The sequence below is a fragment of the Salvia hispanica genome, chromosome 4 (genome assembly GCF_023119035.1).
Source record: "Salvia hispanica cultivar TCC Black 2014 chromosome 4, UniMelb_Shisp_WGS_1.0, whole genome shotgun sequence".
Lineage (NCBI taxonomy): Eukaryota > Viridiplantae > Streptophyta > Magnoliopsida > Lamiales > Lamiaceae > Salvia > Salvia hispanica.
This window is the reverse complement of record NC_062968.1, coordinates 45,938,601-45,952,352: the sequence shown is the minus strand read 5'-3', so window position 1 is coordinate 45,952,352 and position 13,752 is coordinate 45,938,601. Positions and strand designations below refer to the sequence as shown.

At 35.2% G+C, this 13,752-nt stretch overlaps 2 protein-coding genes across 2 annotated transcripts; both read right to left on the bottom strand.

The window, feature by feature from the left end:
• Positions 1 to 544: 544 nt before the first annotated feature.
• LOC125223966 (UDP-glycosyltransferase 87A1-like) lies at positions 545 to 3,074 on the bottom strand. The gene is made up of 2 exons (XM_048127291.1): positions 2,473 to 3,074; positions 545 to 1,545 (listed from the first exon to the last, which is right to left on the bottom strand). Exons 1-2 carry the CDS (start codon positions 2,966 to 2,968, stop codon positions 662 to 664), a joined length of 1,380 nt encoding a protein of 459 aa, XP_047983248.1. The 5' UTR covers positions 2,969 to 3,074; the 3' UTR covers positions 545 to 661.
• A 6,157-nt stretch (positions 3,075 to 9,231) lies between these two features.
• LOC125219799 (UDP-glycosyltransferase 87A1-like) lies at positions 9,232 to 11,068 on the bottom strand. Its single transcript, XM_048121869.1, has 2 exons — positions 10,529 to 11,068; positions 9,232 to 10,277 (listed from the first exon to the last, which is right to left on the bottom strand). The coding sequence occupies exons 1-2, from the start codon at positions 11,022 to 11,024 to the stop codon at positions 9,373 to 9,375; spliced, it is 1,401 nt and encodes a 466-aa protein (XP_047977826.1). The 5' UTR covers positions 11,025 to 11,068; the 3' UTR covers positions 9,232 to 9,372.
• Positions 11,069 to 13,752: the final 2,684 nt, after the last annotated feature.

Genomic DNA, 13,752 nt, shown 5'->3' with positions numbered 1-13,752 from the left:
GGTAAGGGTGGCATAACTATTAAAATGTTTTGGCAACGAGTTCACTGGGTATTTCAAAATACTCAGCCCTGCATGTGTTTTCCTTATGTGCAGGTTGAATGGCGACGAGCGGTGGCGGGTGTTGAGCACATTTATTAAATAAGATGGATGTTTTGAACTTCGAGTGTAGTTGTGTCTTCATACATGGCTTCACTTTCTCTTGGTCGTTTCCGCTGAATTCTTGAAACACTTAGTATCTTTTGGTTATTTTGAACTTATTTCCCCTTTGAGTTAGAAGATTGAGACTTGTGGTGGTTTTGTTGAATTCATGTCGAACCCTTGACTTTTGATCGTAGTTTATGGTATCTATTCTTCATTGATATTCTAGGTTAAACATTTTTACTTATTGCTTGATAGTTCGTTTAATACCTTGGTCAAATCTCTTTAAATGAAACCCTACTCTATGTTTTTATTTCTTTTAAGTCCGTTTTTGTAGCAGTCGCCGCATTTATTGTACCCTAGAGAGGCGGGCTGTTACATTACGTGTGTTGTACGTACCATGAAATTATGATAAATATAGGATCCTCGTTCTACTGAAAATACATCCAAATTTAAATATTTGGCTGGAGAGAGTACAAGATATAATGTGGGCTTATTCGGTCATTACTAGCCATGAGGTGGATCAAGATAGATTAATTGATTTAAGTAAGTGAGCAAGATTTGTTTGGTGTGAGCCTCCATTTGCAAATTCTGCCTCACAAATCTTCCTCAATTTTGTTGCATTTCTTGTAAGCTCTTGCCTCTGTGCACTCTCCAAATCCATAAACCTCTTGACAATCCCAGCAACCTCATCCCTCTTCTTCAAATTTGTGGCATCAAACTCCCTATCCAGAAACCTCCATCCAACTTTCCAATCCTGAACAATGGCCTTGGCATCCGAGGTCTGGTCCATAATGATAGGAAAAGTAAGCACCGGCACGCCCGCCAGTAGTGCCTCCTTAGTCGAGTTCCATCCACAGTGCGACAAGAACCCCCCGACAGAAGGATGAGAGAGCACTCTCAGCTGATCACACCACTCAACCAACACGCCCTTTTCCCCACACATTTTCTGTAACCGAGCCGCCTCTCGTCTAGCCACCCACAAGAAGCTAACACCGCTCTCGTGCAACCCTGCAGCAATCTCATCCATCTGGGCTGCTGAGATATGCAAGAAGCTGCCAAGGGAGATGTACAGCACTGAGCTTGGTGGCTGGTGGTCTAGCCATCTCAAGTAGTCATCGGTGGCTGCGGCCACGCCACTGCTCGTTTTCAAATCCCTGAGCTTCGAGTATACGGCAACGGGGCCCACGGTATAGATTGCTAGTGAAGATTGGTGCTTCAGAGCATCGATAACTTGGGATTCTAGGTGGTAATAGGATGTGAAAATGAGGTGTTTTGCGTTGGAGTCTTTGGGTAATATTTGTATGAGCTTTGGCATGGATTCCTGGTCTCTTATGATTAGTGGTAGATCAGCAACACGAACTGGTGGGAGCCCCGGAATATAGTCCACAACCGCTTCTCCATTAACTGTGAAAATACATGATGTCAGTTTGTAGATTATGAGTACTTCCTCCGTCAGTCCATATGCCAAATACACAGTTTTGTTGGACACGAGTATTAAAAAATTGACTCACTTTATAAAGAAAATAGATGATAAAATTAATTGAGTCATATTTTTACATACTATTTCCGTCCTATAAAAATAGTTTACTTTTTTCACTTTGGTTATTCCTATAAAATTACTCGCTTTCTATATTTGGTTAGTTTTTCTCTCATATAATATAAGTCATATTCTCCACTAACAATATTCAAATTATATTTTTCTTTCTATTTCTCCTACTTTACCAACTTTGTACTACTCCTTATGCTGTCCCAATCTATATTTTTTTTTAGAGTGGAGGGAGTATTAGTTTAGTAAAGTGTGTGTAATGAGTTGGCATAATACGAAATTAGTATTTACTAAAAATGAAAAATATATTTTTTCTATTATTAATTGGTGGATAGTACGTAACAAAATAACAAAAGGAAAAAATCTGTCATATCATCACCCACACTACATTCAAATAAGAAAAAGGAGACCACATTTTGTTAGACAAATCAAATCGAAACTTTCTTCTTGCTAGTCTCATTAAAGTATTAAACTAATTTCATTCTTTCATCATTCTTGCTAGTCTCATTAAAGTATTAAACTAATTTCATTCTTTCATCATTCTTGCTATAATCAATCATTTATTCATCCCCCTTTTTTTAACTCGATCTATTTTTCATGTATACTACTAGTAGGAGAATTATATTGTGAGCTTCCAAATCCATGTTTATCACTCACATAATTATATCATTATACATATATGAAATAAAATAGTTGAGCAAAAAACGAGTACTAACAATTAATCGGAAACGAATAGTTATATACGTGAGTGAAAATGTAGAAAACGAGAGAGGAAAAAATGAAACCTGACAAATCAACGGGGTAGTGGCCGTTCTGAACCAGAAGGTCAAAATGGTAAAACACAGTGTAGACCGCCGCCGACATGGTCCACATGTGAGCCGACGGAATATTCCGTTTGGTGGAGACTTCGTGGACCCATGACAAAAACGCATCGCCTATAATGAAATCCGGCGGCGGCAGCGATCCGCCGTCCAGAAGCTGCTCGAACGGCGCCTGCATTTTGGTGAGAACCGCTGCAACGAAGGCCTGAAGATCGTCGCCGCGCGCCTTCTCCGACGGCACCACGTTGGGGATGGCGGCAAAAGCGACGTTCGATGGCTTTTTCTCAGAGGCGAGTAAGCCGAGCCACTCCTCTGTCACCACCACGGTTATGTGGATGTTGGAGCTCTGATCGGCCATGGCTGTGCAGAGGCTGAGCGCGGGGTTGATGTGGCCGCGCCCAGGGTACGGCATCACCACCACGTGGCGCGATGGGATTGGCTGCTCGTGGACCCGAGACATGGTTGTGTTGTGGCTAATCTTATTGAGTGGGGGAATATATAAAGGAATTACTCTCAATATCAGATTTATATATGGAGTAGTATATATTCGTCAAAAATAATACAAATAAAATGATACTCCATAGTGTTTGTGTCCTAATTGTGTCGATTGAAAATTTTAACTTAATTATAATTATCGATTATTTGTATATTAAATGCTAAATCGCGGCCATGGAAAGGAAAAGCAAACACAAGTCTACAAGTTTTTCATCAATTAAGCACAGTACCGTGTTGTGATTCGTTCTCGATTTGGACTTTGTATTTGTCTTTCTATTTATTAAATTAATTTTAGGAAATTTTGTGCGGGCAGAGGTATTCATATGGTTTCAACTTTCTACACATGCGATGACCTTTTTCTCCCACAAATACTTTTCAAATGCCTAAAACTTGACTATGCTTTGTGGAAGTTTGAATCCTGTGGATGACCCCCAAGTCATTATTACAATTATATTTATTAATCTTCGATCAGTTAAGATTTATACGTGTAATTAGAATTTAATGATTATACTTATAACTAAATATGGGTGGATAGATGTACCACACATCCGGGTGGCTGTTTTGTTTGTGGTTCATTTCATTGTCGAGTGACCGATCTATTGTAATTTGTAAATTGGTAAAATGAAATACAGTAGTATGAAATCAAACAACAATAGTAGTCACTGAAAAACACTACTTATAAATATTTCTGAGCACCAATATGAGCAATAATAGTTGGACCGTTAAAATAATTGAGCGCTTACCGAGCACATTTCGAGCGCGGTCAACGTGCTAGGAACATGTTTTGGCAATTGCGAGCATCCTATGAATGTGGCAGGAAATTCCCGGACACCTACTACGTGTTCACAATAAACAAGAGTTCCGAGCACATTTCCATTGTAGATATATGCGATTTCCAAGCACCAAAGTGCTCGGAATATAATTTGGCGACTGCGAGCAATGTGAGAGCTTCCTAAGAATGTGTAAGGAATTCCCAAGCACTTACTATGTGCTCATAATAAACGAATGATTCCGAACACTTTTGTGCTCGGTTGTATCCATTGTAGGTATTATGAGGTTTCCGAGCACTAAAGTGTTTGGAATATAATTTGGCGACTGCGAACAATGTGCAAGAATCCTAAAAATGTGCTAGGAATTCTCGAGCACGTAATGAACGAATGATTCCAAATAAATTTAGACAATTTATTTTTGAATAAATTTATATAATAAACTCTATTCCACCGGCGTTTCCGAGCACCACTTGAATGTGCATGGAAAATTCCGAGCACTTGTAAGGTGCTCGAAAAATGAAGACATTATGTCAGATCCGCATCTCACCCTCTCTCATTTTACTTTTTCATTTTCTCTCCAATGCGATTTCTTCAATCTCTTCCTACAATTTTTCTATCTTGCCATGTTATTTCTTCAAATCGGAAGTAGTCTCTTTGCCCGTAGCCACCCTGTCTCGCTATCTCTTCGTTATCTAAAGGTATAATTTTATTTTTTTAGTTATTTTCTCTAAATTCTTTATTAATTAATTGAAAATATTATTATATTTGTTTTGATTTATACTCCCTTCGTCCCACTTTAGGAGTCCCGGTTGGAATATTCCATAAATGGTATTAGGCCTCACATTCCACTAACTTTTTTCCACTCACATTTTATTATAAAACTAATATATAAAAGTACGACTCACATTCCACTATCTTTTTTCATCAACTTTCCTTTACATTTCTTAAAACTCGTGCCGAACTCAATTAGGACTCCTAAAGTGGGACATATGGAGTATTAATTTCATACTATAGGATAGTGAAATGGATAAAATTTCAGGACGAGAGTGGATGTATGAGAGAAAAATATCCCACCAGAGAATTCAATCATGATTTTATTGATGGTTAGATATGTTTATAAATTTTGTTGTGCTACATCTCTCTAAAATGGATGGTTCAAAATTTAGATGTCAATGTGCACGTTGTGATAATAATAAATTTCTTTCTACTGATACACAGTGAAAGAGCACCTTTTGAGGAAAGGGTTTACACTAAATTACTATGATTAGAGATTTTATTGCAATGTTAAAGCGACGTCCAGCTCAATCATGTTGAATCTATGCATTTCGATCCATCTTTGAATCCTTACCAACATATGGTACACAATGCATGGAGAAAAACAATAGGTGACGAGCCTTATTATTTACTATCAGTGGTGAAGCCACCTTGGGGCCCCTAGTCCCCCCTCAATTTTCCTATTAAACAAATATTGACATGTATATTTGGTAGCGCAGTTGGTTGGAGACATAGTCTCTTGTCCAATGTTGTTCTCGGGTTTGATTCCGTTTAGCGATGTTTTTACCTAGTATTTTTTTATCTGCAACTTTCTTCTTCTTCTTCTTCTTCTTCAACTTTTTTATTCTTCTTTCTCTTTATTCAGCATAATGTGAATATTTTGTTTCTCTTTACTTTCTATTTTGGAAATAATTGATTATTTCGAACTTTCGATGTCACGAACGTCGAAATTCTATAAATATTAACGGTAATTTGGGGGCCATTTTAAAATTTATGGCTTCACCACTATTTACTATAGAGACTGTTTTTTATGGATGGAGATGATACTAATTAAGTTGAGTTCTACGTGATATACACATGGTAGCAAATAATTCTTGCGGAGTGAAAAAGGATGTTGTTAATCAATTAAGCAACGGTGACATTTCCAGCTGATAGCTATCTATTTCATTTTACATTCATCTATATATTCATTAAAAAATGGAAACTTTGTTTGGACACATTTTTTTTTTTTTCTGATAGGGATGTGCTTTGAATTTTCATTATGATAACCACTTTTTGCAACAAATATCCTTTTAATGACACAAACTTGACTATGTAACTCGGTAGAAGTTTGAATCTTAAAATCAATAGCAAAATTTGGTTCTACGTGGAAGTTTGAATCTTGTGTATCAAGTTTCAAGCTTTTGGAAAAATCTTCACGAAATTCAGAGGAGAGATTTATAAAGAATTTGGTTTTTGAGTGATAAGATATGACTTGGTTAATTATTTGATTTGCATGACTAGGTTTATTGATAATTTGGTTTTAAAGATGGTTGATTCTTTAATTATCAAATTAAATTATAATGAAAAAAAATCATAAATATTATCACAAAAATTGTTTTTTTTATTCCTTTATTTTATGTATTTTTGCATGATTGTAACAAAATGTATTTCGTTTTTTTAATATTTTGATTTTAATCCTTCAATTAATTTATCATATACCACAGTGACAAAGCTAAGATTTAGACGTAGAGAGTCCAAGTCATTCTTAACAATTATAGGATAATTTTTCATATCGGTGTCAGCTCTATGGGTGTGCATTCGGGTTTCGGTTCGGTTTTTTGCCCAAATCGAACCGAACCCGAAAAACCGAATTTCCTTGAAAATCAAAATCGATCCGAACCGAAAAACCAAAAATCAAAAAACCGAACTAAAAAAATCGAATTAAACCGAAAAACCGAATTAAACTGAAAAATCGAAAAAATATGGAGCATATATTAATATATAGAGTCTCATTATCCACAAACCCACTCTTAAAGACCGAACTACCGAACCATACAAAATTAGGGCTTCTAGATCTAGTTTTTTATGGATGATATTCACAAATTTATAAATTATTTTCGCCTTCATCACCAGTCTATTTTAATTCATCCGAAGGTAAATAAGTCATACTAACACGTTACGAAGATTTAACTTCATTCCAGAATATATTACTTCATTCCAGTAGGTTTTTACTTCATTCCAATAGGATTATTACTTCATTACAGTACGTAAATGCAGTTTCGCCGTCGCATTCCATTCTTTCTCTCTACAATATCTATCACCACCGCTACGACGCTGATATGGTGTAATAAACACATGAAATAATATAATAAATTATTTGAATGAAGTATGTGTAGAAGCATTTGAAGTCCTACTGGAATGAAGTAAAAACCTTATCCAATGAAGTAATAACGTTTCTGAATGAAGTAATAAACCCACTTGAATAAATTGCATTTTTTAATGTGAATAAAGTAAAAGCTCATGTCAATGAATTCGAATGAAGCATATGTTGAATCATTTCAAAACCTACTTGAAGCAAGTAAAAACATGTTGTAGTTTCAAGGTATTACGTACAGAATGAAGTAATAAACCTATACAATGAAGTAAAATTGGCTTGTAATGAAGAGCGAAAAAATTTTACATAGCAGCACATCTCATCAAAAAGCTAGATCTAATGGCCTAGATTTGGTCTCTAGTTCGGTCTTTAAGAAGAGTTCGACATTGATCACAACTCTTAATATATATATATATAGAGAGAGAGAGAGAGTCTCTCTCTCTCTCTCTCTCTATATATATATATATATATATAGGTTTGTGTTAAAATGACAACCCCTTTTAAAATGACAACGTGACACCGCTTATACAACAATATTATAAACGCTACACAACAATATTACAAACACTACACAACAATCTATAGATTGTTGTATAGTGTGTCGGATATTGTTGTTCAAGAAAAATTGTTGTTTAAAGACCAGCACATTGTTGCCCGTCTTTTTTCAGATTTTTTTTTGCCACGTGGCAGCTTATTATTCGTCCACGTGTACAAATGATCGGCTAGAAATGATGGTATGGTGTTATTTCTATCACTTTATTTTAATAGAATATATATAATACATATTATATAAAATATATTAAAAGAATATATATTATACTCTGATATAATATATTTAAATTAATAGAATAAATATATAATATTATATTTAAAATATAATTCATTTTCTCGTTTTTTTTTGCCCGAACCGAACCGAACCGAACCGAAAAACCGTTTTTTTTTAAACCGAACCGAAAAATCGAAAAAATCGAACCGAATTTCAAAATTTCAGTTTGGTTCGGTTCGGATATTCGGTATTCGGTTTTTTTGCTCACCCCTAGTCGGCTCCACCAAAACGAGATGTGGCATGGGCAGTGAGGATTATGAAAGAAAATTAATTATTCCCTCCGTCCCCAAAGAGTATGAACATTGGGTTCGGCACGAGTTTTTAATGCATTATTGGTAAGTAAGAGAGAGAGATATATATAGAAAGTTTTTTAAGTATTGTTAGTGGAGAATGAGTCTCACCTCATTAGAGAGAGGAGAGTTTCCAAAATTGGAATGTTCATACTCTTTAGAGACGTACGAAGAAGGAAATAGCACATACTCTTCAGAGACGAAGAGAGTAAAAGATATGTAATAGAAACTAAAGTCACAGGGGCACGATATATTTATATATTTAACATTATCAAAATTCACACATACTTATTCAATAAATTATGCTATAAATTTTTGTGTTTTGAATAATGATGATTTCAAAGTGGGGGCAAATTGAAATTAAACTAATTAATTAATAGTGATGTGGGTAAAATAATTGATTTTTATGAATAATAATCAAAAAAAAAATTCCAGTATATTTTTAGAATTTTTGAAAGTGTAAAAATCTGAATGTTGATGCAACTAAAAAATAAAAAAGTGTAAAATAAAGCAATCAATGGACTATGATTCGAAATGTGGAAGCAAATGTAGGTTAATAAAACATGAACTAGTGGTGAAAGTGTAAAATAAAATACTTTTCCCTCTGTTTTTTAAGAACGGGGAGAGTAATATATTGTATACTTGGATTATTTTACTTGGAATTCATGATAATAAATTTTGTCATGCTATTTACCTATTTGGTCAAATATACTACTGTAATTTTATATCTGAAAATTATAGTACTATTATATCTCTATCAATGTAAAAGACTCCCTCCGTCGAACGTAAAATAGTTTAATTTTACCATTTTGGAATATCCACGAAAAATAGTCATATTTATAAAACTAGAAAGTTTCTATTTGATATTTTACGTTCTTTTTTCCTCACTCTCATACTTTACCTATTTTTTCTCCATATCTCTCTGTTATACCTACTTTTTCTTTCTATCTCTTACTTTATCAATTTCTCACTAAACTCGTGTCTTTCACAAATGAGACTGTTTTTTGTGACGGAGGGAGTATGATAATATTAATGACATTAGGTAAAAGTTTACATACTTTGGGCCATATTGAAATACTAGATATATACTTATAGATGTCGTTCGGTTGTTATGACCAATTATGATATGAAAATCCAAGAAAATTAAATATGGTAACACAAAAGATTCTAATATTACTCTTCCAATTCAAGTAAAATAAAATGACACGACAATTCCAATGTAAGATTATTCCAAATTCAAGTAAAATAAAATACTAACACAAAACAATTCTAATGTTACATTCCAATTAAAATAAAATAAAGTAACACAAAGTATTGATATTTGACACACCGAAATAAGAACATAGTAGAACATTAAGAATCAGAAGCAGCCAGCTGAATGTGATCAAGTAAAGAAGCGAGGTTTGTCAAAGAAGAACCTCCCTCTGAAACCGCTTGTCGAATTACCTCTCGAAATTCTCTGGCTCTTCCCACCATCTCTCTTCTCTCACTGCTATCTGCATCCATGAATTTCTTCACAATCTCAGTTATTTTCCCGCTCCTCAGTATATCTCCGGGCGCCAAATCCTTTTTCGAATCCACTCCGATCTTCCAATCCTCAACCACATGTTTCCGGATTGTTGTTTGATCAAGGATTATCGGAAAGCAGATCATAGGCTTCCCACCGAAAAGACACTCCATAGTCGAGTTCCATCCACCGTGCGTCCAGAATCCCCCAATACTAGGATGACACAACACTCTAAGTTGGTCGCACCACGGCACGACTTTCCCCGCAGCCTCCCCGCACCGTTGCTGCAGTCTCTTCGCCTCCCCTCGAGCAACCCACAAGAAGCTCACCCCACTTGCCCGTAATCCATCAGCAATCTCATCCATCTGCTCAGCCGAAACAGACAGGAAGCTCCCCAACGAGACGTACAGAACCGAACTCGGTGGCTGAGAGTTCAACCAATCAAAATAGAGCTGATCGTCATCGCTTTTATTAGTTGAGAGAGCTGTGACCTTTTCGAGATTGAGATAAGGTATAGCAGGGCCAAAAGTGTATATAGGAAATGAGAATTCCTGGTTTAGGGCTTCCATTACTTGGGATTCCAGCTCGTAGATAGAAGAGATTAATAAGTATTGAGCCTTGGTTAAGTTGTGGAAAATTCGACGGACTAGATTGATGAGGCGCTGGTCTTTCAAGTAGGCGATTGATGGAATGTCGATGAGTCGGATCGACTCGATTCCTTCAATGTAACCTATTCGTTCCTCCCCCCTCTCTAAAAATCGTAATCCAATGTTAACAAAGAGTAGTAATCAATATTAACAATCCAATTTGTGACTGTTCGATTTGCAAGTTTATATTTGGTTCATGAAATTGAATCTCAGCTCAATTTTAGATGATAATTAGTTATAATCATCCCCTTCAACTAAAATAATCAATCAGTTCAATTTCTAGACTACATTTTCATGATCATTTATGTCTAACAAATCAAACAGTCGCTTTAAGTACTAAAAAGGGTGTGCTAACCTGAAACGTCAAAGGGGTGATCGCCATTCCGCTCGAGGAGGTCTAAATGGTAAAACAGCGAGAACACGGAAGCAGGCATCGGCCAGAGAGATGCCACCGGAATATTCATCCGGTTTCCGAAGTCAATCGCCCAGAACAAAAACATGTCCGCGATTATGAAATGGATCGGCTCCTCGCGCCGGGCCATGAGCCGCTCGAACGGCTCGCCCATCTGAGTCTGTGTGGCGCCGACGAAGCTAGGCATGTCGGCGGCGCGCTCACGCTCCGAGGGGAGCACGTTGGGGATGGTGGCAAAGCGGATACCCGGCGGCTTCTCCTCGGCGCCGATCAAGCCGAGCCACTCCTCCGTCAGGACGACGGTGATGAGGAGATCTGGCTTCAAACTCGCCAGCAGTTTGCACAGATTCATCATGGGGTTGACGTGGCCTCTGCCGGGATACGGCACGGCCACCACATGGCATGCTGTAATTGGCTCGCTCCTCGCAGCCGGCGCCATGAGTTTTTTTTTTTTTTTTGCGTGTGTTGAATAGGAAGTTCGGTCGAAATTTAAGTATTTATAGTTGACGCCAACCTTAGTATTCTTTTTATTTTAGTTTCATTATTTTTTACTGCCAGCTACCAACTCCATTCTAATGTGCATTTCTAACTTGGTTTCTACTCCTTGTAAGCTTTTGTTTTTTGTCTCTTAGTAATTATTCCGATCATTTTCTATGCTTGGGGTTCATTTTCGTAAATCTGAATTACTGTCATTTTTAGTTTAAAGTTAACCTTTTTAGTAATCGTTTGTATTCACGGTTAATTGCTTCATGATAATATGGAATTATTTTACTTTTTAGTGATGATTGTGTTCAGGGTTAACTGTTTTATGGGAGTTTAAAACAACCCTTATATATTTGAGTTTGTCCTTTCAATTAGGGTGAAGGGGAAAAACCGAAGATAACCTGGTTGAAATATATTTATTCGACTTGACCAACTATACCAGTATAAGTTTACCTACTTAGATTATATGACTCACTCAAATATAAACAACAATAGCCATTTGACCGTGTCAATATGTAGTAGGTGGCGCTTGGGCAATCCAATTTGATATTTGCCACATTTATATGTATTTTCTTCACTTTTTCATAATGAATGTTTTAGGTTTTTGGTTTATACAAAACTCAATTTTAACATATGGAGGTCAATTTTAAATATAACGAATGTCATTGCAAGTTAGCTTTTAGGCCACTTTAGAAAACGGCCTAAAATAATTTTAAAATATCTCAAATTTGAATTTTATAAAATAACCTAAAAACTACTGACTAGTAATGACATCTTTATAAGATGTATTTTTATTGACCATCAGATTGGCAAAATCTCATAGTGATGTCAATTTGATCTTGATATTGTATTAAATTTAATTCTTGTTTAGACCAGAGTCCTATATATATAATCGACAAATTTGGTACAAATAAAAGTTACGAGAACTAAATGGGAGGGGGATAATTTATCCTATATTTGTATTTGGTTTGCCATTTATTCAGGAATTTTGCATGATTCATTTTATATCAAATATACTGACCAATATAGGATTGCGAAATGATCCTTTCATTTAATGGAAATCATGACTTATCTCATTAGAAACTAATTTTACAATAAATAGATAAATAGTACTCCTCCGTTTATTATTAGGAGTCTCATTTGAATTTAGCACGGGTTTTAAGGAAGTGAGAAAAGATAATGGAATATTAGTCTCACTTGTATATATTAGTTTAAAATGAAATGTGAGTGAAATGAGTTAGTGGAATGTGAGACCTTATACCATTTATGGTAAAAGTGAACCGAGACTCTTATTCACGGACTGAGGGAGTATAATTTTTATAATAGAATGTGATTGGAATGAGTTAGTGGAAAATGAGGTCTATCTACCATTTACAGTATAAGTAAACCAAGATTTCTAATGGCGGACGAACTAAAATGGTAAACCGAGACTCCTACTGGCGGACGAAGGGAGTACTTCTCTGTCCCATAACTTGTTTCAGTTTTTCATTTTGGTAATTTCTTATTAATTTTCCCTATTTATGGTAATAGACATCATATTCCATTAATTAATTTCTCTTACATTATATTACTATAAAACTAATATATAGAAGTAGGACTCACATACCACTAATTTTTTCAACTCAATTTCCTTTAGATTTCTTAAAAGTGGTGCTGAGTTAAAAGTGGGACACGTATTAAGGGACGGAGGAAGTACTTAGTATTAGGACTAGGGACAAATACCGAAAAAAATGATATATCACTCGTATCGTATTGAAAAATATCAAAAAATTATCGAATTTTTGGTAGTATATCGTAATTTTCGATACGATACAATACCGTATCGTAAGCATTCGATACAATAACAATATGAATTTCCTTATACCGCGATATATCGTTTTATATCGAATATACGATATACAGTATATCGATATTTTCGGTATACCGAATTATATTGAAAATCAATACATATTGAATTATCGATATATACCGTATATATCGAAATATATTGAAATTTTGATACGATAGTGAAGTATCGAACTTTGATATCTGAACGGTATATCGAATTTCGGTACGATATATCGAAATATCGATACGGTAATGATATTGATATTATCCATATCGAAAGTTCGATATATTGAAACTTTCGATACGATAACGATATGAAATTTTTTCATACCGATATTTTCGATACAATATACGATACAAAGTTTTCGATACGATATATCGTATACAAACTTAGTATTCCTTCTGTTCGAAGGAAAATGACTCCTTCATTGGGCGGCTTGAGATTTAGTTTTATGCGACTTTATTTTATATGTTAAATGCAGAGAATAATTTAAGAGAGAGAATAAAGTAGAGATAAACGTGTTTCCGTTTTTTTAGTAATGAGTGGTATTGTTTGGAATAAAGCTGAATAATTAAATATAGTATAATTCAGCTGTGATTGGAGTGAAGCCCAATTATCAAATACTCCATGAATTTGTCTGTGATTGAGATATTATCGGTTCAAAACTTCTGCCCAAAAAATATGGTGTCATGCGTGCAGCACTAATATCTTCAAATTTGATGATTAAAAAGTAATTGCAATTTGAATTATAAATTTATATTAACTTTTAATTAATTCCATAATGCTCATCAAACTTAAAATCATAACTTGTCAACATTTCACTTTTCATAATTGTTCCAAGTATCGAATTGGTAGT